Source organism: Musca autumnalis, unplaced genomic scaffold (genome assembly GCF_047663935.1).
Source record: "Musca autumnalis isolate F117 unplaced genomic scaffold, ASM4766393v1 scaffold_1, whole genome shotgun sequence".
Classification (NCBI taxonomy): domain Eukaryota; kingdom Metazoa; phylum Arthropoda; class Insecta; order Diptera; family Muscidae; genus Musca; species Musca autumnalis.
In genome coordinates, this window is record NW_027411644.1 from 214,177,634 (window position 1) to 214,204,266 (window position 26,633).

At 36.9% G+C, this 26,633-nt stretch overlaps 2 protein-coding genes across 9 annotated transcripts in view; one reads left to right on the top strand and one right to left on the bottom strand.

Moving 5' to 3' along the window:
- The first annotated feature begins 6,149 nt into the window (after positions 1-6,149).
- Rpn9 (regulatory particle non-ATPase 9) lies at positions 6,150-10,384 on the top strand. Its single transcript, XM_073960089.1, has 7 exons — positions 6,150-6,509; positions 6,579-6,692; positions 7,611-7,746; positions 7,816-8,118; positions 8,179-8,270; positions 8,335-8,599; positions 9,951-10,384. Exons 1-7 carry the CDS (start codon positions 6,400-6,402, stop codon positions 10,077-10,079), a joined length of 1,149 nt encoding a protein of 382 aa, XP_073816190.1. The 5' UTR covers positions 6,150-6,399; the 3' UTR covers positions 10,080-10,384.
- Positions 10,385-14,249: 3,865 nt separating this feature from the next.
- Positions 14,250-26,633, bottom strand: part of LOC141389060 (glutathione-specific gamma-glutamylcyclotransferase 1) — a 43,676-nt gene continuing 31,292 nt past the window's right edge. For all 8 annotated transcript variants that reach the window (XM_073960093.1, XM_073960097.1, XM_073960094.1 and 5 more), the window contains 3 exons: positions 25,636-25,671; positions 19,134-19,212; positions 14,250-15,329 (listed from right to left, as the gene is read on the bottom strand). In XM_073960093.1, coding sequence (XP_073816194.1) covers positions 14,893-15,329; positions 19,134-19,212; positions 25,636-25,671 — 552 coding nt within the window. In that variant the 3' untranslated portion in view covers positions 14,250-14,892. The remainder of the gene's footprint in view (positions 15,330-19,133; positions 19,213-25,635; positions 25,672-26,633) is intronic.

Genomic DNA, 26,633 nt, shown 5'->3' on the forward strand with positions numbered 1-26,633 from the left:
GAACCGATTTCTAGACCCAATTCCGTCACACATTCCAAATTTCATTGATATGTATGTCCAATATCAATGAAATTTGGAATGTGTGACGGAATTGGGTCTAGAAATAAAATTTTCAAATTATATTGAAATCGGTTCAGATTTGCGTGGTTAATGCATAAAATACATGAAATCGGCCGAAAATATATATAGGCACTATATCCAAATCTGAACCGATTTCAATTCTAGACCATTTTAGACCGATTTATTTCTAGACCCAATTCCTGCACACATCCAAAATTGGGAGACATTATCTGTTACCGTTCTATAGATATTTGCATAAAAAATCTAAATTTTTTGGAGGTACCTCCGATTCTGATGCTATATCTCCGGATCAACGCTGAATTTCAGAAATTTTTATAGCCTACGTTACTTGCAGGCCATGTAGTGATGTACGAGTCCTCTGAAAATTTCAGGAAGATCAGTTCAGCGATTTTTGAGTCCATAAACTTCAAACAAACACACGTACAAACATTTTTCTACTTTATATATATTGTTTTATTACATATTATTTCCAATATTTCCAAATTACAATAAATTTCATCTTCAGAGATTTTTCTGTCGATTACACTTTGAATAAAACCAGAAGAAAACGTCATAGAAACCCACAGCAATTGTATTTTGGGAAGTACTTTCAATGGATGCACATTTCTAGAAATGTTAATTTTTCCTGCTTCGGTAAAGGACCTTGTGACGACAAACGAAATCTAAAAACTGATCGGATACAGGTTCTTCTTCGTCAACATCTCAACAAGTACCACTCGATTTTGCGGACAGGAATATACCCTGAGCCTGTGTGAATTGAAACTTTCATCTGTAGACAGATCGAATAGCCACTACACAGCCAAAATCCTTAAACCCAAAAACTATGCATTAGGAGCTTTTCAAAAAATTTGTAGCCATTTCGGACGTATGAACTTGCAAACAAAATAGGGATTTGTATCATTGATCACAAGTGTTGCGGAGGAGGTATGGAGAAATGGACCGGACCGACATAGTTCATTTTTGGAGTAGACCTTATTTTGGGAGTCATTCCCTTTAAAAAAGTATAGCGCCCACCAGTCATTTCAGTTCGCCACAGTATAATTTTCAACTTTTGACTCTTATGTCAGGAAATATGGACTTGCCCACGAAAAACTTAATACCGCTCTAAACTGCACTTAAACAACTATTTTGAAGGTTTGTGAGGGAGGTACCATGGCCCATTTTCGAGCAAAAACTAAGTTTGGAAAAAATATTACTAAATCCAAAGTTTGGACCAAATCTGTTGCTCCGTTCAAGAAAACTCGCGCATACCACTTTAGCTAAAATTCTTGAAATTTTGGGGGGAAAATACCAGGAGAAGTAGACCGAAAAGCAACATCTTTGAATTTTGTATATATAAGGCTTGCTGAAATATTGCGATAAACAAAGTTTGTACCAACGCAGTATCCGGTTCGAAAGTTGTCGTATGCACTAGCCACTGCACATGATTACCTTAGGTGTTCTTTACAGCTTTCGGGCCATTTCCCCTGGAAGTATAGACTTGCCTCTGAAAAACTTGTACGGTAGTAATAGGAGCCCCGAGAACACTTGTTGCAAAAAAGCAAAGCGTTTCCAGAGAGTTTATTTTATATTTACTTATAACTAATTATTAGCATAAAGGAAGTGAAGCCATGACCATTGAAGTCTTAAGGCCTGCGTACATAAGCTGCTTTGCCTGATTGCCTTGCTTTGCTGCTTCAATAAAAAATAAAAGAACAAAGAAGGCCGACCCAATTTCCAACTGATGGCAACCCAGTTCAAAATTTCGTCTTTATTCTATTATTTTTATTACGTCAGAAATGAAGCAGGAAAGCAAGGCAATCAGGCAGAGCGGCTTATGTACGCAGGCCTTTAAGCTTACACAGCTTATCCATAGAGGTCTTAAAATGCACTTCGCTGAAAATTTTTGAAATACTCAGCGGAAGTTTGCCGAAAGAGTAGATAGATCAAAATATCACGAAGGCCAAATTATGGACCGAATCGGTTGATCTGTTTGAGAATTATCATGCTCCCCAGACGAACGGACATAGCTAAGTCGACTCCAAGTTTTCTGAAACAGATTTCTTCCAAACACCTTTTGGCCCTAAATCCACATCCGATGAGGCACATTTTGGCTAAAGGCTGAGAGTATAAAAAATGTAAATTGGGAAAAATTGTGTTTATGGATTTTTGCTAAAAGAATGCATACATGTATAGACCTTGGATTGGGCGACATAATTTCATTTTAAACGAAGTTAAGACTGGATTCCAGAGATTCCCTTGTTCCTGATAAATTTATGAGAAGATCCAGAATTTCTATAAGTGAAGTCCGACGATTGGACGCCAAAATTAGTCTATTTACAGATGTACGATTTGGCGACAGAATTTGTCATTTACATAACCGCAATTAGGTGCTAGAATTTCTTGATGGATAGATTAACTATTGCTCAGCATTAGTTCTCGGCCTTCAGAAATTCTTTGCGATATGTAGACATCGGAATTTTGCATATTTTTGAAAATTGTAATGTTAAGATATTTGAAATTTAAATGTTATGATATTTCTAAGGTTTTCCATTGTATTCGCTTTCTTTTGGCCTTACCGAAGTGATATCAATGAATTTCATAACTTCACTGTAGTTGTAAATTATTTGATAAATGATCCGCCGAAAAATATATGGGATTATTAATATATTCATTGTTTTGACCATATATTAACTGTAACATATTGTCAAAAAAGTTCTAAAAGATAAAATTGGCCAAGAAGTCTTGCGCCATATGAACTGAAAAATAGTATTGAAAATTATTTCATCAGTAGAATAAGTCTAAAATAAGGTTTGCATCTTTGCAAAATATGACATTTTCGCTAACATGAACTTTCAAAATTTTGCTCAGGTGGGCCCCCCCCCGAAATGAAATCCTGGCTACGTCCCTGGTCTCAACGATAAAATCATTTTGTATTTTTTCATTTGTTAGTACTATACACAATTTATACGATATATAGATAATTGTACGATAATTTTCGAAATAAAGTTGCAAAGTTTTATATTGTGGTATATTTTTGATGACTAATTCAATTTACAACAACTTGTTTTGAAAATTCATGTTCGATCAGCTGCGCATATTCATCTACCTTGATTATTGTGATATGTTCGAAATCAACAAAAAAATAAATGTAAACACCAGGGTGTATTTCAGGATTTCGTGAAATCCAGTGGATTTTGGAGCGCAAGTATAAACTTGGCATTACTTAGTAAAGAGGAAAAACGTAAGCTAATGCTTCAAAAGGACTCAAGTGTGGTACTGTTATGTTAAGTTTATACCAATTCCCTTAACACTATCTTTTTAAGAGGCTTTCGTTGGCTTTAATGCCGCGTTGAAGCCAAAATGCTATATGTTCGGATTTCCGAACTACAAGTCATGAGGAATTCAAATGGCGGTAATGTGAATCCACGAACATTGCCGAAAGGGCTTAAGTATTTCAAACTTCACAGTTCAATTTTTACACAGCTCTTTTTATTACGCTGTTCAGAATTTTCCCACAAAGCGCAACAAACAAAAATATGACCCTATCTTTGTAATTGGAAAAAAATCAAGCATGTATTCATAGTAGCCTTTTGACCAATGATCCTTACATACAGTTTGTCAAGTAATTGTTTTCGAACCAAGAAAACTAACATTTTTCTGTATTAATTTATGAAAAATGACTGATAATTGTTATAAAAATGTCGGGTTTTTTGCAAAAAATAGTTGGTCGACTTATTTATGACAAGATAGGATGAATAAATAAAAAATTAACCCACGTTGTTCAACAAAAAGTAACGAAAACCAATAACTACATGTAATGCAAGTTGTCAAATAAATGTTTTCGAAATGTAGTGATGTTCCGAAATATCCCATATTTTTTGTAAATTCTTGAAAATCAGGACATTTTATGAATGTTATTCTTAAAAAGGGTCAACTACTAACAAGTATCAAAAATATTAGGCATAGCATGTCCCTACTAGGAGGGTTACCATATGGACCAAGGCAGTACCAGGTCATATTACATGTAAACAGGGTCCTATAGGTCTTATTCCGGGAATATCTGAAAACTAAGGCGTTTTATGAGTTTTTTAGTTCACGATGATGGACTGCCACCAAATACAATAAATATTACCTACAGCATAATTAGATCAGAAGGGTTGCCAGATCGACTAAAAAGGTACCAGGTTATATATACAGTGAACCAGGCCATCTGGGCCCCAGAACAGGGCACGGAAGTTTGTTTTTTTACTTAAAATTAATTAAGAGATAATGGCATTTCACTAAACAATCGGAAATATCGCAGTAGGAGACCAATATTGCTTAAAAATGTATGAGGTAAAAGTTTCGACAATTTTCAGAAATGCATACTCCGACCTATTAGACACATTTCGCGTACTCTGCAGTGCTACTGTAGTACATTTTTAAGGGGAAAATTATGTTGATGGGTAAATAATGCTTCAGTCTTAGCATGGAAGCAAAAAAACTTATAGAATTTCTCTGAACTGGCTATGACAATATCTTATATATGCATTTCTAAGATATTTTGGTACTTTTATGTCATATTTTGGTTTATGTTGAAGAGCTCCCTTATAGCCTAATTCAATTTGAGTTAAATAAACAAATTTTAAGCCCTGGTTTTGGATGCAAGTGGGCTCGTTTACTGTTTATATAACCTGACACCTTTTAGTTGATCTGGCAACCCCCCTGATCTAATTATTCTGGAGGTAATATTTATTGTAATTGATGGCAGTCCATCCTGGTGAACTAAAAAAACTCCTAAATCTCCTTAGTTTTCAGATATTCCCGGTATAAGACCTATAGGACCCTGTTTACATGTAATATGACCTGGTACTCCCTTGGTCCATATGGTAGCCCTCCTAGTAGGGATATTATATGCCTAATATTGTTGATACTTGTAAGTAGTTAACCCTTTTTAAGAATAACATTCCTAAAATGTCATGATTTTCTAGAATTTACCAAGAATATGGGTTATTTTGGAACCTCCATTAAATTTCGAAAACATTTATTTGACAGCTTGAATTATATGTAGTTATGGGTTTTCGTTATTTTTTGTTGGACTACGTGGGTTAATTTTTTATTTATACATCCTATCTTGTCTTTAATAAGTCTACCAACTATTTTCTGCAAAAACCTCGACATTTTTATCCCAATTATCAGTCATTTTTCATAAATTAATGTAGAAAAATGTTGGTTTTCTTGTTTCGAAAACAATTACTTGACAAACTGTATATTTATTAAATATTTTTTGCAGTGAATATGTGGTAAACATAAATCAGCTTATGTTGCTTCGCCGTCGGTCAAGATGCACACATGCATATATTGGTCTAACAGACATGTTCTTGTCCACTTCAAAATCATAAATTGATAAATTTGAGATGTTCTATATTTTGTCTCGACGAGATATCCTGGAATAAAACCACCAAAATCTATGAGAATCATGTATTGTGCCTGTACTTCCTAGAAACACTCACATACACACTAGACGTCTATAAGGTTGAAGTTACTCCTGGGTTTCGCTTTGTTAGGATACTTGCAGACACCTATTGTGGGTACCTTCCTTCCAAAAGAAGATATTTTGCTCCTTTGCACGTTTTATATTCTGCAGTTGCGAAGAAATAATATTTTTAACGTAAAAGCAAATTAATAAATACTAAAATATATTTTTTGACAATTTGTCTTTCCTTCGATATTCGTCGGTATGTGCTAACGATTTCTACAATCGTTAACATAAAGTTACAGAATAAAGGCCTGCGTACATAAGCTGCTCTGCCTGATTGCTTTGCTTTCCTGCTTCATTTTTGACATAATAAAAATAAAAGAATAAAGAAGACCGAGGAAATTTCGAACTGGGTTGCCCTTTTCTTTTTTATTCTTTTATCAGAAGTAAGCAAGGTAAGCAGGCAAGGCAGCTTATGTACGCAGGCCTTAACACATTCGTTAATTCAACCGAATATTTTTGTTAACTACCGATGTCGGTTCGTTATTAAAAAAGTTACAGAATCGCACTACTGAACGATTTTGCTTCCGAAATTGTTCCGATGTTGTCGTCGTGCATTGCGAACGACAGCATGAAAACGGAATCGTGCCAGAGTTGTCGTCGTGACAGCAAAATCAGATGGTTATATGGCAACTCTATTTTAGATATACAAAAGCTGGATGCTATGAAAGGCTACGATTTGACAATTTTGACAGGCGTCGTGAATTGTGATTTGCAAAAATTTATTCAGACCGGAGAAGTCTGATTGATAGAAGTTGAAATAAATAATTTGAGATTGTTTTATTGAGGGAATTCAAACAAAAAACTATATCTATAAAATGGCACAACCCACAGTTAATGTAGCTGGCTACTTGGCTAATCAAAAGAAAACAACAAACAAAGAACTGGCCGCGGAGTGGGCTACTTTGGAAGACTTGTACAATGAGAAGTGAGTATAGGATTTGATTTATTCCATTACAAAAAACTATAAATCGTGTCTTAATTTCTTTTACTACAGATTATGGAATGAATTAACAATTAAATTGAACAAATTTGTGCGTCATGCCTCAATGCAAGATGAAGAGGCATTGTTGCAATTGTATCAGAACTTTTTACAAACTTTTGAAATGAAGTAAGTATTATGCTCCATTAAGTGATTCGAGGAACAAATTGAATACTCTCCCAGTTTTTTGGCTTATCTTTCCTTTAGCTACCGTTCTCAGAAAAAAGATTAAACATTTACCACAGGTAGTACTTTTTGTACTTATGGCGGGATCCCGGGATGAAATTTATTCACAGGTAGATCTCGTCACCCTGATCACAAATATGTACATATACATAACATTTGTTGCGGAAGTTCATACTTCAGGAGATGTGGGGTTCTGAAGTTGCGAAAATTCCATTCTCTTGTTAAAGGCCAGCTACTTAGTGAAAAATTAACAATTTAAAAATATTTTATTCCCGTGCCACAAATTAGTAGAGTTGGTTAATCTAGTTCCGTGTACTAGTTCCAAAACGTATGAGTAACATCATGAAATATAACGTGTAATATTAAGTATACACAGTTTGTTCAAAGAAAAAATGTGAGGGAACTGCGAAATGAACTATATAGTTCCTTTGGCACAACTCTACAAATCAGCTCCTGTTAATAGGAAAAAGTCATAAATCCCCGGCCGAAGGCCTGCTATTTAAGAACATTTTACACCTTTAAAGACAATTTTGTTTCTTAAAAAAAAAAAACGATAGGGGTAGCTAAAGGAAAGAAGTTCCGAATTTTTTCACATTGTAAATGTTTTCTAAGTTAGCCGGAGATATAAGGTTTTCTCCTATGAACAGATGCAACAAACCTCGCTCACGGGAACAAAATTTTCCTTTAATTGTAAGTTTTTTCCAAGTAGCAGGCATTTACGCAAGAGAATTATCGGAACTTCGGAAGCCCATATCTCGGAAAGTATGGAACTTTACATGTTTGTTTTTCCTGGGAGAGTGTTCAATTTATTCCAATTCGATAATGAGATTCACATTTAATAATGTTGTTCTAATGTTTAAGGATCAATCCTTATGGCCTTGTTGAAATTGTTGAAGTAATCGTTGAACATATTACCGATAAAAAGGAAGCCATTGAATTTTTGAATAAAATTAAGGATAAAGTAAAGATTTGTGATGAAGCTGTTTGGTATACTCAAGTAAGTTGCGTACACAATTATTTATGTATATTGCAATAATTATTTATTTCTACATAATATTGTTATTAGGTCATCCAAGGTAACATCTATTTGTCTGAACTTAATGATTTGGATGCCTGCAAGAAGATCATTGAGGAATTACGTGATACCTTGGAAGATGTGGGTAATGTAACCCCAGTCCATGGTAAATATTATATGTTGGCTTCGGATTACTATCGCCGTGTGGGTAAACATAGCGATTATTATCGTTGTGGTTTACAATTCTTGGGTTGTTCCATTGACAATTATCCAAAAGATCAATGGGCCCAGCAGGCTTTCTGTTTGGGATTAGCTGCCCTTTTGGGTGAAGGCATTTATAATATTGGCGAATTGGTAGGCATACATAATAATAATTAACAATATAACTAACTAATGTTCTCTTTGATTTTTCAGTTAGCACACCCCATTTTAACTGCCCTAAAGGGTACCGAAAATGAATGGTTGGTGGAATTATTAAAAGCATTTAATACAGGAGACATTAAAAAGTAAGCATGTTATGGTTGATTTTGAAATATTGTCCATTTATAAATGTTGCTTTGTGTATTGCAGATTCAATGAAATGAAACCCACTTGGTCCAAAATACCTGATTTACTTGCCCATGAAATTAAATTGCGTCAAAAAATTTCTCTGCTCTGTTTAATGGAAATGACATTCAAACGTTCGGCCACCCAACGCTCCATTACATTTGAAGATATTGCCACAGAGACTCAGTTGCCATTGAAAGAAGTTGAACTGTTAATTATGAAAGCTTTGGCCTTGGATTTGGTTAAAGGTGAAATAGATCAAGTGGCCGGTGTGGTGAACATGTCTTGGGTATGTATTTTAAACTTATCTTTCAAAAAAGTGGCATCAAAACGAAGGTGCTTAGGGAATTTTAAGGTCCATATATATGGACATGTGGACTTCCACAACAAAAACATATATATCGGTGTAATCAGGACATAGGACAGGGTGCCACCGTGGTGCAATGGTATGCACACCCGACTTGCACGCAGAAGGTCGTGGGTTCGATTCCCAGGCTAGGCAACATATACATACCCTCATACATACCCTCAGTAATGTTGGCGATATTTCTTCAGTCTTTCAGCCATGTAAATCTTCTCTACAAGTGGTGTCATAGGAAACGCCGTTCGGACTCGGCGATAAAATGTAGGTCCCATATCAGTGAGCTAATATGAATCGGGGTGCACTCATTGATATGAGAGAAGTCTCCCTTGTCCCGCCTGGGATGTTTGTGGAACAATTATATATAATCAGGACACAAGGGCTATCGACTGTACACATGTCGAGAAGAAACGCTAGAGAAATTTTTATTTTGTCTCGTTACGCAGCTTCAAGGTTCATGAACGGTACCCAAAATATCTACATATAAATTAACTATTTTCGCTATTTCCTCGAGAAGGGTGATGGGGAATCTGTATCACAGGTCATCGAGGCAACAATACGTTCTTACATCGACCAATTCTAGTTGTTGAAGTTGTATTTTATTGTAGTTCGATTTTACTTTTATTTACACAAAGATACACATAAGTTGGATGTGCTGTGCAGGTGGCCAATGTATCTCTATCAGGTACTTTATTTAATACGCTTAAAATGGCACGGCTTTTTTTTTTGAATGGCTTCCGAAACTTACAAAAATGACCTTAAACTCTTCTTCTCTATATGGTTATTCTTTGTCCGAGAGAAGCTTAACCGCCATCTCTTACCTCTGGTGTATTTCTCGGAGATAAAAAGTGCCCAATTGCTGTGTTAATTCATCTCTCCTCACCATATCCTAGAAGCTCATGTTAAACATAAACAAAACGGCTATTGCTTTTCAAGGGCATTTTTGCTTACAAAAGAATGGACGGAACAGCAATTAATAGACACAATATTGTTAGTGCTACTTCAATACAGGCTCAGGTGAGTCTGTACTGAATAGGAACAGTAAAAGCAGGCCGAACACAAGTCAAGTAGTTAACCTTGGATCTTTCAATCTACATTGCACCCGAAGAAGAACATGAAAACAGAATAGGTTGGAATAGACAATTTTTTTCAAACTAGGTTAAAATTGAATCGACGTCTGTTTTTTTAATAATCCGCACATTAATGATCTTCAGCAAATCAACAAAGCTTACGAAAAATTCAATTTATTATTAATTTCCTTCTTCAATTTCCCTTTCAGGTTCTACCCCGTGTCTTGGATCGTAAACAGATTGCCAGTATGGCCACTACATTGGATAACTGGATGACAAGTATTACTTCAATGGAAAAACTGATGGAAACACGCGCCGCTGAAATTCTAACAAACTAGTATATGTAGGATTAGATTTTCTCAGGCACCGTTTGAAACAAACAAATAATGAATGTTCAATTTTAATATTTATAAATATCTGTATCATATTCTTGGCAAATCTGGTGAAGCATATTTATAAATGTTTCAATTTTGATTACAAAAACAAAACATTCATTTATTCGAAATTTGTTCAGCTATATTCATTGCATCATGTGCTACTTTCTTATCCCTAAGTGTAGTTTTCTGTAAAACCATAGAGAATTAAGATTCATTTTTTATTAAATAATTTTATTTGTAAAATAAAATTTCTAATGAATTAACCAGAGCTATAAATTCTTATGTGTCGTTTTAGGGAAAAATAAATACAAAATCCGTCCACGCAGAGTTACAAAACAAAAACTGAAACATTCTCCATACAGACGACAATGAGTACATTTTGGTGGCGAGAGAGATTCAGTTCGACATCATATCCATTTTTATATCCTCAGCCTTTAGGCTAATGAGGGTACATACACTTTGATACGACCAAAATTGTGCCTCACCGAAATAATGGTTTTAGACCAATAAACTGGGTGTTACGTAAGATAACCCCCGAAGGGAAAACCCGATTTGGTCCGAACGTCGTACATCGTATTATTTCTTACAGACTCGGGTTGTGCCCGGACCACTACATCGGACCACTCTTTCGGGTACCTCCCACATAAAGTTTGGAAAGTGTGAAGTTTAAGGACTCGTGTGGGATCGTTTTAAAATTTTTGGCAATATGTTGTGTATGCGCCCTAGTTATACGGCACAATTTTTTTCGGGGTCAAGTCCATACTTTCTGAAAAATTGGCTCAAAAACCCCTAAAGACGTCAGAAGTATGGTGATTATATCTTTTCTTTAGGTTCGAGGCTGAGGTTATATCTCTGTCGGCACAGCTGACTGATACTTTCTTACTTGTTATCTTTGCATTAAGATGAATCGCACCATATTGCACCAGCCTGTTCAATACACACATATATCGCTTGAGCCTGGCTCTAAAGACCCGTACATGTAATGTATGGGGTAGCAATCAGGTGTGGAACTGCCGAGGTAAAGTTGCTGAGTGTGCACATCCCGCCGGTAAATAGCCCCACTGGCTACGTCGAAGACTAGAGGGGTTTAGTGCCGGCTGAGCAGATTGATAGTTCTACGTTTTCAATCCATTACGCTTGCGCATGTTATTTTAATAAACAGTTTGTAGAGCAGCCCGTATTTGACAGGGAGAAGAGGAGAGTACTACCTCGCAGTAGATCTCTTTCTGTCGTTGAGGAACCATCACAACCACGGCTTTATTCCTACCCAGCATCAGAAATAGCAATCTAGTTGCCGATCATCAGCATGAGTTCCGTAAGCAGCACAGCGCGACTCAACCACAGCAAGACATGCAATACGACAGTGTTGGTGGCGCACGACTTATCAAAAGCCTTAGATACATTCCACTCTGTTTGAGGACATTGAGAAAACTACCCTCCGGCCAAGTTTGAAATGTTGGATATCAATTATATTTGTGGATGCCAGTCGTTCGTGGAATTCAGGAACAAGAAGTCCAAGTCCCGTAGAGTGAAACACTGAGTTCAACAAGGTGGGGTGATACCACCGAAACTGTTTAACCTCTACTTCTCCTGTATGCCACCTCCAGACGGCATTGAGATCGTAACGTATGCACGATCTTGGTGTCAGGTACCTTCCTTGATGTCATATGTGAACGGCTGAGGAGTTCGTTTTACACCTCAATTTTTCCACGCAAGGAATATCCGCCTCTAAAACAGAGGCCACTCTCTTCAGCACATTAACTGCAGAGATTAGCACTGGGTCCCTCCTCATGTCTTCAGTGGGTAATTTACATGAGGAGACAAAGATACTTCCAGATGCAGTCGCAGATGCCATAAATAACTATCTTGTGAATGAGGTCATCGACGAATATCCCTCTATCACAGCTGTGAACCGTCAGCTGCCACGACAAACCAGGTTAGTTATTACTCATCTAGCACCAAAGGTCGTAGAAAAAGTACTACACCGCATTAGATCTCTTCCTGCCGAGGATGAAGCACCACAATTTACAATGGATGATATTGCGAATGTCATCAGGAACGCTAAAACATACAAATTGTTGGGCTCTGATGGAATCTCCATGGTAATGCTAAAATATCTCACAAAAGTTTCCAACATATCGCTAACTACCCACATCACTCCCGAAGTTTCCAAAAGGGGCAGGGTGGTCCCGCTACTGAAACCAGGGAAGGATGCCAGCAAATTGAATCGTACATACCGATTTTGCTTTTGTCGCCCATATCAAAGCCTCTTGAGGCCAGTTGGCGATCATCAGCATGGGTTTCGTAAACAGCACTGCACTACAACGGAGCTGCACTCCACCTTCCCATACATATATCAGCCTATGGCTCAACCAGTACAAGCCGTCTGAAAGGCTCTTAGCTTATCAAAAGTCTTTGATACTGTCAAGCCCTCTACGCTGTTTGAGGACATCGACCAGACTATCTACGGCCAAGTTTGAAACGTAATATATATGCGGCGCCAGTATGGTCTCCGAATATAAGTGCAACGCAATGGAAACATATTATATAGAAAAAAAACAATCCTGCATGCAACCTCTTGCTTTGGTGTCCGTTTAGTTCAAATCTAGTAACTCATTTTTAATACAGTTGCAGTTAACTAATCGCACTGAAACTTTGCACACTTTTCAGATTTGGATGGCAATACATAAATCAGGGTGTGCCTTAACAAATTTAAATGGAAGGTGCTTACACCTCGGAAGTTTTTGCTGATTCTGAAACTACAATGCTCATAGATGAGAAATATCAAGAAACAAAAAAAGTCGCCGGAGGGATTTTAAAATAAATCGCGATTTAAGTTCACATTTTAGAGGTTCTTTAGGTTTTCACGATTTTGCTTGGAAACCGCGAGTCCTATGTAAATGCGCCTAAAGAACATTTTGTAGCTTTAAAAATTCTCCACAAGATTGACATTTATGATATTTTCGTAGGTTTTACCGTTTTTGAGATATAGAAGTTCAAATTGAGACAATGCACTGACTGTATCGCCTCCTTATAAAACAATGTCATTACTGCAATTTCCCAAATTAAACTTATATATCTTGAAAATGGTACAACCTAGGAAGAAATAAATCCAATCTTGTAGAGAATTTTCACAGCTTCATCATTTTTTTTAGTCGCATTTTGATATGACTTGCGGTTTCCAAGCAAAATCCTGAAGACTTAAGATAAAAACCTAAAAATTTGAACTGAACCTCTATATCTCAAAAATGGTAAAACCTACGAAAAAAAAACCTAAAGGTCAGTCTTGTAGAGAATTTTCACAGCTACAACATTTGCTTTAGACTCATTTTGATACGATTTGCGGCTTCCAAGAAAAATCGTGAAAACCTGAAAAAACCCCAAAATTGTGAATTTTGATCGCGATTTATTTAGAAATCCCTCCGGCGATTTTTTCTGTTTTTTATTTTTCTTATCTATGAACATTGCTGTGTAAGCGGTTTCCATTAAAAGATAGTTAAGGGCACTGTGCATAATATTGTTTTATAAGGGGACGATACAGTCAGTGTGCATTGTCCCAATTTGAACTTCTATATCTCAAAAAACGGTAAAACCTACGAAAATATCATAAAGGCCAATCTTGTGGAGAATTTTCTCTGCTAAAACATTTTCTTTAGACCCATTTACAAAGAACTCGCGGTTTCCAAGCTAAATCGTGAAAACCTAAAGAACCCCTAAAAATGTGAACTTAAATCGCGATTTATTTTAAAATCCCTCCGGCGATTTTTTTTTTGTTTCTTGACCTTTCTCATCTATGAGCATTGTAGTTTCAGATTTTTAATTTTTTTATCTGCATTTTCGGCCTAAATTAGCTATTAGTTCTGCATTTTCACGATAAACAGTTCCAAAATGCCTGAAATGTAAATTGTTAACTTTTGAAATTTAAAGCATACTTTTAGGATGTAAATAATTTTATACCTAAGACAATTTTTCATTTAAATGTGGGTAGTAAGAGTTTTTTCTAAGGAACCCGGTTCAATTCCCGGTGCAGGAAAAAAAACTTTTTCTTAAATATATATTTTTTATAAGAAGAAATATTTTTTTATGAAACTATGAATGCTATATATAAAAACACGTTCAAAAGGCGTAATCTTTCTGATATTTATTTATTTGGATATTCTTATTTTTTACATTGGTATAAAAGTTAGGGTCGCAATCTTCACTTTTTTTGTATAAATTACATTCTGTTAGAAAAAATGGTAACAAGTTTTAGACTTTCAGTAATTATAAAGTACTGAAAGTTGGGATAATGATTAGTTTCTATAATAATTTAGTATAAAATATAAAATTCAATATTTGGAACAAATATTGGATTGTTGCGTTTGGTGTTTTTACAGTGTTTTTTTTGTTACTAAGTCTAGCTTAGAATATAATAAAGCATTTTCATTCTATCATATTATATATAAAAATAAGGTTAGCATTTATTATCGTATGTATTTCATTATTAACGATTTTGTTTTGTCTTAATTTGTTAACATATTGAATTTATTTGTTTTTTAACCAAAATATATTTTAAACTATATGCAAACGAGCGCAGCACATTTGCTATCAACAACTAGGAAATATCGTAAGCATTTGAAAGTTGTAATTCATTCTCAGCCTCAGACAGAATAATACTTGGCCGAACGAAAGAAAACCCCTCCCATGCCTTGTCCAGCGATTTTCTCTAGCCGAAAATGTACAATCGTGTCTTAATATTCATTATTCTCTCCATGTCTTGTCTTCTTTGCTTTCATTAAATATTCAAGCAACGCAGCTTACGTTCCGGCACACGCGATGTAAATTCAAAACTGGGGGGTCGACGTATTTCTTCATGTGAATCACGACGTATCCGATCACGATTCCTACCCATAACCGACCACAGAGGTATATTACGTTTACGTAATTCGCTCAGAACCAACGATTCCAATTGAAATAAATGCTCATCCCATATTTCGGGTATTTCTTCATGCATAAATGTGGCTAGTCTTAGCAGATATTCAGCATTATGGCCACTTGGTCCTTCACATTCGACAATTTGTTTGGCAACATTTTCCAATTCATCTTCACCCAACCAATGTTCGCTATCCTTATTGGCTACATAGACAATCACCGGCAGAGCTTCACCACCAAATGCAGCATCATAGGAGGCAATGCGGGGATAAAATTTAGTATCGACAGTTGTATAACCACCTGAAAATAGAAGAGGAATGTAAGAAATGGAATGTCAAACAATGAAGAAGTAAAAGTAAATAAGGCTTTATGTTTGGCAAGGAAGAAACCTCCACAATGAGGTGAAACCTCCACGCAGCACTAACAACAGCCGTTGTTGTTCCAATCCCTGAAAATTCATAATTTTAGCAATTTAATTGCATTGGACTCCGAGGTAAGATCGAGGAAATTGTGGCTTTTATGTAGAGTAGAGTTGATTAACGTATATATCCCGCCCATAAATAGCTGTACTATAGGTTATAGGTCCAACATTAGGCCACTTTTGGAAGGTCATAACCGACTAGTTTGGGGGACTTTAAGGATCATCATGAGTTGTGGCATTCGGTCCTCCGAAATGACCAGAGGGTTATAGTGCTGGCTGCGCAAACTGATATCACTACGTTTTGCACATTCAATGAGAACGCCCTTATCAGAATTAGCGGAGAGTGTCAAAGATCGCCAGATATAACCATCGTGTCACCTGGTCTGACAAATGACGTCACCTGGAAACCAGTCCTTTCTCTTGGGTCAGACCATCTCCCCATAATTGTCTCCATCAGCAGACCGCCAGTTTTCATCACCTCTAATCACCGCAAGATCATCAATCATGGGAAAGCTTATTGGCATAGTTTTAGAGAATTCACTAATAACCGCTTCATAGAACTGTCCACCCCTTCTGATGTTCAGATAGCAGAGAGGCCGTTCCGGGACAGCCGATCGCTATATACCTGCTTCTCGAATAACCGAACTGAGGCCACTTTTCTCAACATAGGTGGCGAAACTAACAAATGACCGTTATAGTGGAACAGGTAGCTAAATCAGAAAGAAAGAGGTAACACAGGACTTCAATCACGTTTGGCGACGTTACGCTGACTGACTGACGAAGAGGTGCAAGTTATTTTAATCGACAGTTTGTCGAGCACCCTGGGAATAACAGGTCGTAGATAAAGAACTACGTCGCATTAGATCTCTGCCTGTCGAGGAAGAAGCACCACAATTTACAATGGATGATGTTGCGAATGTCATCAGGAACGTTAAAACGTACAAATTGTTGGGCCCTGATGAAATCACCATGGTAATGCTGAAATATCTCACAAAAGTTTCCAAAATATCTGTAACTACCCACATCGCTCCCGGAGTTTCTAAAAGGGGCAGGGTGGTCCCGCTACTGAAACCAGGGAAGGATGCCAGCAAGTTGAATCGTACATACCGATTTTGCTTTTGTCGCCCGTATCAAAGTCTCTTGAGGCCAGTTGGCGATCATCAGCATGGGTTTCGTAAACAGCACAGCACTACAACAGAGCTGCACGCCATCTTCACACATATTAGCCTAGGACTCAACCAGTACAAGCCGTGTGAAAGGCTCTTAGCTTATCAAAAGTCTTTAATACTGTCAAGCCCTTCACGCTGTTTGAGTACATCGACCAGACTATCTCCGGCCAAGTTTGAAACGTAATCTATGCGGCCCCAGTATGATCTCCGAATATAAGTGCAATGCGATGGAAACATATTCTATAGAAAAAAAACCATCCTCCGGTGCCTGAGGATTTTTTGTCTATAAAAACCCATCCTCAGATGACTGAGGAAAATTTTTATATAGAAAAAACTATCCTCATGTGCCTGAGGACATTTTTTCTATAGAAAAAACCATCCTCCGGTGCCTGAGGATTTTTTTCTATAAAAAACCATTCTCAGATGACTTGAGAAATCTTTTTATATAGAAAAACCTATCCTCAGGTGCCTGAGGACATTTTTTCTATAAAAAGAAAAAATCCTCCGGTGCCTGAGGAAATTTTTCTATAGAAAAAACCATCCTCAGGTGCCTGAGGAAATTTTTTCTATAGAAAAAACCATCCTCAGGTGCCTGAGGAAATTTTTTCTATAGAAAAAACCATCCTCAGGTGCCTGAGGAAATTTTTTCTATAGAAAAAACCATCCTCAGGTGCCTGAGGAAATTTTTTCTATAGAAAAAACCATCCTCAGGTGCCTGAGGAAATTTTTTCTATAGAAAAAACCATCCTCAGGTGCCTGAGGAAATTTTTTCTATAGAAAAAAACCATCCTCAGGTGCCTGGGGAAATTTTTTCTATAGAAAAACAATCCTCATGTGCCTGAGGAAATTTTTCTATAAAAAACCATCCTCAGGTGCATGAGGAAATGTTTTATATAGAAAAGAAACATCCTCAGGTGCCTGAGGAAATTCTTCTACAGAAAAAAAAACAACCTCAGGTGCCTGAGGAAATTTTTTCTATAGAAAAAACCATCCCCAGGCGCGTGAGAATTTTTTTCTAAAGAAAAAAACATCATCAGGTGCATGAAGAAATTTTTTCTAAAGAAAATAAAATCCTCAGATGCCCGAGGAAATTTGTTCTATAAAAAGCCATCTTCAGGTGCCTGAGGATTTTTTCTATAAAAAACCCATCCTCAGATGACTGAGGAAATTTTGTACATAAGACCATCCTCAGGTACATGAGGAAATTTTTTATATAAAAAAAAACCATCCTCAGTTGCCTGAGGAAATTTTTTCTATAGAAAATACGATTCTCAGTTGCGCAAGGAAATGGTTTCTATAAAAAACCATCCTCAGGTGCCTGAGGAAATTTTTTCTATAAAAAAAACATCTTCAGATGCCTGAGGAATTTTTTTTATAGGAAGAACCATCCTCAGGTGCCTGAGGAAATTTTTTCTGTAGAAAAAACCATCCTCAGGTGCCTGAGGATTTTTTTTCTGTAGAAAAAACCATCCTAAACTGCCTGATGAAATTTTTTCTGAGGATGTTTTTTTTTTTCTTTAAAAAAATGTCATCATATCGACGCCTCCAAATAATAGTATGCTAAGTCGACTTAGCATGTTTTCAAGTTCTTTACATTTTTATATTTAACGTCCTTTAACTTAAATTCTGTCAAATTTTGGTAATGATCGGACAATCCGAACAGAAGTTATTAACAAATATTTACTTTTAGAGCTTCTCCTGCAAAACTCACTTTTTAGACTTAGCATACTATTATTTGGAGGTGTCGATATGTCCGAGGATGGTTTTTTATATAAAAAAATTCCTCAGGACCTGAGGAGGGTTTTTTCTATAGAAAAAATTTCCTCAGGTACCTGAGTATGGTTTTTTCTATAGACAAAACTTCTCAGGCACCTGAGGATGGTGGTTGCTATATAAAATATTTCCTCAGTTATCTGAGGATGTTTTTTTCTTTATAGAAAAATTGTCCTCAGTTTTTTCTATAGAAAAATTTCCTCAGACACCTAAGGACATTTTTCCTAAAGAAAAAACCATCCTCAGGTGCCTGAAGAATTTTTTGCTATAGAAAAACCATCCCCAGGCGCATAAAGAAATTTTTTCTAAAGAAAAAAAAAAAAAAAAACATCCTCAGGCGCATGAGGAATTTTTTTCTATAGAAAAACTATCCACAGGCGCCTGAGGATTTTTTCTACAGAAAAAAACACACTCAGGCGCCTGAGGAAATTGTTTCTATAGAAAAAAACATTTGTGGAATTCAGGAACAAGAAGCAGAAGACCCGTAGGCTGAAACAGGGTGTTCCCCAAAGTGGGGCGATATCTCTGGAAGTGTTTAACTTAACCTCTACTTCTCCTGTATTCCACTCACTTCAAACGACATTGAGATCGTAACACATGCGGATGATTGTACGATTTTGGCGTCAAGTACCTTCCCTGATGTCATTTGTTAAAGGTTGAACTCCTTTTGACTGCTCTTAAGGATTTAAGTGTACTTTTGGGTGGGAGCTGTATGAACAGGATCATGTAATGAGTACTTACCTAATGTGCATTCTCGTTGCTTTAAATAATCTAAGGCTGTTTGTCCACATATTCTATAAGCACAGCCCCATGTGATACCCTGAAAATAATAAAGAAAAATAATTTTAAAAAATTTTTGAAATAAGTTATTAAAAAGTTACCAAAAATTTAAAATCCCTTAAGTTATAATTTGGCGATTTTTTAAGGAATGGAAATTAAAACAACAAAGACAAATGTTTTTTATTACATTTAATATCTTGCTGCTGCTTGGAGGTGAAAATGCTTATTTTTAGCTACGGATTTCATGATTTCCACCACCATCACCATTGTCAACACACACGAACTTATCAACAACGACAACAACAATCTATCTGTTCCTCACTAACATCCCTAAAGTATGCTATAGATTTTAAATACGTTCTTCTTTTTTGAATGTTTTCCCCTAACCACATTCAATGCTTATAATTCACATTTACATTTTCTTAATATGTTTCGTATATATACTTTGCAAAACGAGCCGTTAGGGCGGGCATTGGCTTGTTGTTTGTTCGAATATTTCATGCTTGTCACTCGGAGCCACAAACGAGTTCTTAGTAACTCTCGGCGGCAGAGAGCGTACTGTATGGTCGCCTTTGCAGTAGCGGTGCTCTGGGGAAAGTCCCCTGGTCTAGTTTAGAAAGTAAAAAGGCGTAGTTAAAGAAAATGCCGAAGAGGGGTGTTTTCTCGCCTATATTTCGCGGAAATCCGCCGATATCCAATTAAGAGTTTTTCACGAAACGAATGATATGGTTTCGGTGTCTGTGAAAATGTGCCAGTAAAGTTGAGTTATTGACAAGTTGTTGTCGTTGTGTGTCACAGCCGGCGATGATAACACTCAAAGGGGCTTACTTTGAAAAGTTTGAACTCCCAAGCCAAAAAAGGCCCATAAATCTTTTTTTGTTTTATTTAAATCATAGATAGATAGCATAGACTAACTAGGCGTTTACACCCGACAGTTTGTCTTCAAATACAACTCTGATTTACTAACACATACATGCATTTGTCGGCTGTCTTCCAGCTGTCCATCATTTTTTCACAGACAGTCGGGTTAACAAATTTTTGATATTTTTGTGAAAATGTGTGAGATAATAATTGAAATTTATTGAAAACAAAAGAACATGAACAAAAACAAAATATGTGAACGGAAAAGAAAAAGAAATCGACGATTTTCAATCATAATTTTATAACTGTTTTTCCAGTTGTCTGGACGCATACGTCACACAGGCAAGTTTTGGGTTTTTGACAATCAATACATGTGCTCTACTGTCCTGTTGTGTAAACGCAGGGTAATGAAGATATAGACGAAGAGGGATTTTAATTTTTGCGCGGTCAAATCAATCAAACTCGAAAACTAAAAAAATTTCGAAGACGATTTTTGGGGAAAATGACAATATTTTCTTGAATATTTTTTTGTCAGAACAAAATATTTGTTAAATTTTATTTTTTGGCATTTTCATGGTCATCAAACTCAATTCGAACACACTCGGTAAAAACATTCCGTCGTCTATATTTTGTTATACCCTCCACCATAGGATGGGGGTATATTAAGTTTGTCACTACGTTTTTAACTACTCGAAATAATCATTGTGGACCCCACAAACTATATATATTCTTGATCAGCATGCAATTCTACATCGATATAGCCATGTCCGTCCGTCTGTCCGTCTGTGGAAATCACTCTAGCGTCCGAACGGATTGACGTAGGTGGATGAAATTTTGGGAAAATCTATTATTTGTACGTAGGACTTTTGGTATTGAAAGCGGGCTATGTAGGTCCACGCTTTCGTATAGCCCCCATACAAAATGACGCGTGACGCGTCGTCGTTTTGAGGAATTTTTAAGATATTTGGCCCATTTTACCACCGAATTGGTTGTAATTTGGTACTTTGTGTCTTCAGAGGCTTAAAAATATTCCTACCAAAGTTGGGTTATATAGGTCCACGTTTTGGTATAGCCCCCATATAAGGCCCCATATAAAGTACGCGTCATTTAAATATATTTTGAATGTATTAGTCCCATTTGATAACAGAATCGGTTGCAACTTTGTATTTTGTGTTTCCAGAGGCTAAGAAACATTTCTACCATAAAATGTTTATATAGGTCTACGTTTTGATATAGCCCCCATAGGACGATATCTCACGATTTTCGGTATTTTGAAGGTTTTGGCCACATTATCACACCGAGATTGCTGAAATTTGGTATTTAGTCTTCGTTGGGGGTATAAAACATCCCCCCCAGGAATTTGTAGGTAAAGGTCCGTGCCATCATATAGCCCCCTATAGAACGGTAACTTCCGATTTTCGGTATTTTGAAGGTTGTGGCCACATTAATCCACCGAAATGGCTGAAATTTGTGGTGGAGGGTATAAAAAGTTCGGCCCGACCGAACTTAACGCTTTTCCCACTTGTTTTGCCTATGATCGTAGTGAAATGAATGTGTGGAGAAGGAAATACTCATTAATGTTATGTCAAAGGACAGAAGGAATAACTCGAAATATTTCGCGATTTTTGTATATTTTTTCTGATGATCTAATTTCTGGCAGAGTCCACCCCATACCGGCATAAATAGCAGCCCTGCTGAGAACGGTGAAATGTTTCACCATCAATTATCTTTATTTTTTTTTTTTGTTGAAACAGAAATAATTGAATATTTTTGTTAATTGTTTAATCAGGTGCAACTATTGGAGGATACTGAAGTGCAAAAATGGATGAAACATCGAAAGAAACTTCCAAAAATCGTTCTTTCCTAATTTCTCTTAAATGGTGTTTATTCTCTTTCGTGTGAAAAAAAACACCGTTTTGAGCAGCCATGATAAATAGTTTATAAATTTATAGTTTGAAATGAGTTACCTACTCAGCGAGATAATTCCAAAAACTTATCCAAATATTTATCTATGATTTAAATACATATTTATAAATTAAATTAAAAAAATCCCCTAAAGGCACATATACCCACACCACAAATGAAGGGTAAAGTACTTGGTATATAAGGGGTTAATTTAAGAAACATAATCGAATGCTGAGTCAATGCTAATCATGACAAATGAAAGCGAGAGCTTGCATTTCGATTCGAAAACAACAATGGAAGTACTCTTTCCTTTGGATAGGATCTTTGAAACCAACCATTCTTGTGGAAGGGGTTTATAGAAGCACCCTCTGTCTTGGAAAGGGTCTATGGAAGCAATCTTTCCGTTGGAAAGGGTATATGGAGGCACGCTTACCTTTGGAGAGGGTTTTTAGAAGCAACTTTTCCTTTGGAAAGGAACTTTAGAAGCATATTTTCCTTTGGAAAGGGTCTTTGGAGGCAACCTTTTCTTTGGAAAGTGTCTATGGAAGCACCCCTTCCTTTGGCAAAGGTAGGTGGAAGCACCCTTTCCTTTGGAAAGGGTATATGGAGGCACGCTTACCTTGGGAAAGGGTCCATGAAAGCACACTTTCCTTTGGAAAGGAACTTTAGAAGCACCCTTTCTATTGAAAGGAACTTTAGAAGTGCCCTTTCCTTTTTAGAAACACCCTTTCCGTTTCAGAAGCACCCTTTCCTTTTTAGAAGAACCCCTTCCTATGTAAAGGGCATATAGATCCTATGTCTTGGGAAGGTTCTATGGAAGAATCCTTTCTATTGGAAAGCGTCTTTGGAAGCACCCTATCTTTTGGACAGAGTTTTTGGAAGCACCCTTTCCTTTGGAAAGAGTCTTTGGCAGCACCCTTTTCTTTGGGAAGGACCTTTGGAAGCACCTATTTCTTCGGAAAGGACCTTTGGAAGCACCTTTTTCTTCGGAAAGGACCTTTGAAAGCACCCTTTCATTTGGAAAGGGGTCTTTGCAAGCAGCCTTTCCTTTGGAAAGGGTGTTTGGAAGCATCCTTTCCTTTGGAAACGGTCTTAGGAAGCAACCTTTCCTTTGGATATGGTCTATGGAAGCATCTTTTCCGTTGGAAAGAGTACTTGGAAGTACTCTTAAAGTTGGAAAGGGTCTTTAGAAGCAACTTTTCCTTTGGAAAGGAGCACCCTTTCCTGTTTAGAACACCCTTTCCTTTGGAAAGGGTCATTGGAAGAGCTCTTTCCTTTAGAAAGGGTTAATGAAAGCACCCTTTCCTTTGGAATGTGTCGTTGGAAGAATCCTTTTCTTTGGAAAGGGTCTTTTGAAGCACACTTTCCTTTGGTAAGGGTCTATGGAAAAAGTCCTTGGAAGTACCCTTTGGAAAGAGTCCTTGGAAGCACCTTATTTTTTTGGAAGCACCCTATCTTTTGGACAGAGTTTTTGGAAGCACCCTTTCCTTTGGAAAGAGTCTTTGGAAGCACCCTTTTCTTTGGAAAGGGCCTTTGGAAGCACCTTTTTCTTTGGAAAGGACCTTTGAAAGCACCCTTTCCTTTGGAAAGGGGTCTTTGCAAGCAGCCTTTCCTTTGGAAAGGGTATTTGGAAGCATCCTTTCCTTTGGAAACGGTCTTAGGAAGCAACCTTTCCTTTGGATATGGTCTATGGAAGCATCTTTTCCTTTGGAAATAGTCCTTGGAAGCACCGTTTCATTTGAAAAGAGTACTTGGAAGCACTCTTTCAGTTGGAAAGGGTCTTTAGAAGCAACTTTTCCTTTGGAAAGGAACTTTAGAATCACCCTTTCCTTTTTAGAAGCACTCTTTCCTTTGGAAAGGGTCCTTGGAAGAGGTCTTTCCTTTGGAAAGGGTTAATGGAAGCACCCTTTCCTTTGGTGCTTCCGCACACCATTTCCTTTGGAATGTGTCGTTGGAAGAATCCTTTTCTTTTTAGAAGCACCCCTTCCTATGGAAAGGGCATACAGAAGCGTCCTATGTCTTGGGAAGGTTCTATGGAAGAATCCTTTCTTTTAGAAGGCGTCCTTGGAAGCACCTTTTTTTTTGGAAGCACCCTATCTTTTGGACAGAGCACCCTTTCCTTTTGGAAAGAGTCTTTGGAAGCAACCTTTTATTTGGAAAGGACCTTTGGAAACACCTTTTTCTTTGGAAAGGACCTTTGAAAGCAGCCTTTCCTTTGGAAAGGGTGTTTGGAAGCATCCTTTCCTTTGGTGCTTCCGCACACCATTTCCTTTGGAATGTGTCGTTGGAAGAATCCTTTTCTTTTTAGAAGCACCCCTTCCTATGGAAAGGGCATACAGAAGCGTCCTATGTCTTGGGAAGGTTCTATGGAAGAATCCTTTCTTTTGGAAAGCGTCTTTGGAAGCACCTTTTTTTTTGGAAGCACCCTATCTTTTGGACAGAGCACCCTTTCCTTTGGAAAGAGTCTTTGGAAGCAACCTTTTCTTTGGAAAGGACCTTTGGAAACACCTTTTTCTTTGGAAAGGACCTTTGAAAGCAGCCTTTCCTTTGGAAAGGGTGTTTGGAAGCATCCTTTCCCTTGGAAACGGTCTTAGGAAGCAACCTTTCCTTTGTATATGGTCTATGGAAGCATCTTTTCCTTTGGAAAGAGTACTTGGAAGCACTCTTTCAGTTGGAAAGGGTCTTTAGAAGCAAATTTTCCATTAAAAGAAGCTTAGGAGCACCCTTTCCTTTGGAAAGGAACTTTCGAATCACTCTTTCCTTTGGAAAGGGACTTTAGAAGAAACTTTACCTTTGGAAAGGAACTTTAGAAGCACCCTTTCCTTTTTAGAAGCACCCTTTCTTTTGGAAAGGGTCCTTGGAAAAGCTCTTTCCTTTGGAAAGGGTTAATGAAAGCACGCTTTCCTTTGGAATGTGTCGTTGGAAGAATCCTTTTCTTTGGAAAGGGTCTTTTGAAGCACACTTTCCTTTGGTAAGGGTCTATGGAAAGAGTCCTTGGAAGCACCCTTTGGAAAGAGTCCTTGTAAGCACCTTTTTCTTTGGAAAGAGTACTTTGGAAAGGGTCCTTGGAAGAGCTCTTTGCTTTGGAAAGGGTTTATTGAAGCACGCTTCCCTTTGGTGCTCCCACACACCATTTCCTTTGGAATGTGTCGCTGGAAGCAACCTTTTCTTTTGAAAGGGTAGATACCTAGCTTTTGGAAAGGGTCTATTCTATAGAGAGTCCTTGGAAGCACCCTTTGGAAAGAGTCCTTGGAAGCACCCTTTGGAAAGGGTCTATGGAAGGACACTTTCCTTTGGACCAACGGACAAAATTTGATGTTTGGAAGTAAAATATACCAAAAAATGTCCAAATAATTACCATTTCGGTAGGGGCCCCCACGCTCCACCCTGGCTACGTCGGTGCCCCACCTTTTGAATCTTTGGCTAGAAGTGCAAATGTTTAGGTAACATTATATTGTTCATGTTGTGTATAGACTCCCCGTTTACCTCTGTTCACGCTTTTGTGTCATACATTTTACTAGCCTTTGATTCATATTTGTGCTACATGGAACTCTCATCAAATATGTTATTCAAACACAAAGCCCACAAACACCTACTGTAAATACTTCCCACCAATGAAACAAAATACTTAACAAAAAACAACCTTCAATAAAATTCAATACATTAAATAACAATTACAAAAACAAATCGTACGTACCTCTTTGTCTTCCACTAAAGTAGCAACACGTCCAGGCTGTAACGAAGAAAAAGAAACATTTAAAAAAATGAAATTAATATTAAATAACAGCGATAGTGAAAAAAAAAAAAAAAATATTTTTGCGTTTTTGAAAAACAAACAAAGAACATTATTTTGTTGTCGTTTTCTTTTGCGAAATAGGTTGGTGTTAGGACCATGTGTAAACAATAGGTTGGGATCATAAAAGAGAAGTTGTGTGATTGGAAAATTCCCTATGGAATTTCACCTTATTTTTTACATTCAATAAAGTGAACAGCGTCTTTTCTAATCGGCCGAATAATGCATAATGCATTTTTCATTCAATTGTAGTCTGAACATGAAAATTGTTCATTATTTGTATATCCACAGACAAGTATCTAAAGACCTGAATGAGATATTTTCATAGATCCTAATAAACATAATGTGAAAACCACAATAATTTATTTAATATAATATATTATACATATTATGTATATGTATATTTTGTAATTTACAGGCAAGTGCCTACAATAAATTATTTCCTCAACTACCTTCACCCACTTTTATTTTCCCGCAAGTGTGGACCACTAATGGTGGCTGCTGTAATGAATGTTAATTTTTATTATGACCGGGAATGGGAAATTAAAGACGTCAATTGTTTACTACAGTGCAATTTATAATAAAAACACGAAAATACTTTTGCCCTTAATATGTAAATATTTTATTCCGACTATAGTGGTTAACGGTAGATGTTAGTAAAACATCATTTGCTCTGTTCCAGAATCTGCCAGAATGTAAAAGTTATATAATTTTTACTACTTTTTCTTTTATAAATTTGAAAAGTTTTACAAGTTTTTTGTACGGGAACTCACATATTGTAACTCTATGGAAAGAAACAGTTTTTATTACAGTGTTTTATTTAGCTTGCTTTGGTGTCTGTTTAGTACAAATCCAGTAACTCATTTGCCACACAGTTACAGTTGACAATATGCGTCCATTTT

Bases quoted from the DNA above. Each gene is read 5' to 3' on its own strand.
- Rpn9 (XM_073960089.1), top strand. From the start codon at position 6,400: ATGGCACAACCCACAGTTAATGTAGCTGGCTACTTGGCTAATCAAAAG. The intron at 6,510-6,578 runs GTGAGTATAGGA...CTTTTACTACAG, and splicing joins GAAGACTTGTACAATGAGAA to ATTATGGAATGAATTAACAA. The intron at 8,600-9,950 runs GTATGTATTTTA...TTTCCCTTTCAG, and splicing joins GTGTGGTGAACATGTCTTGG to GTTCTACCCCGTGTCTTGGA.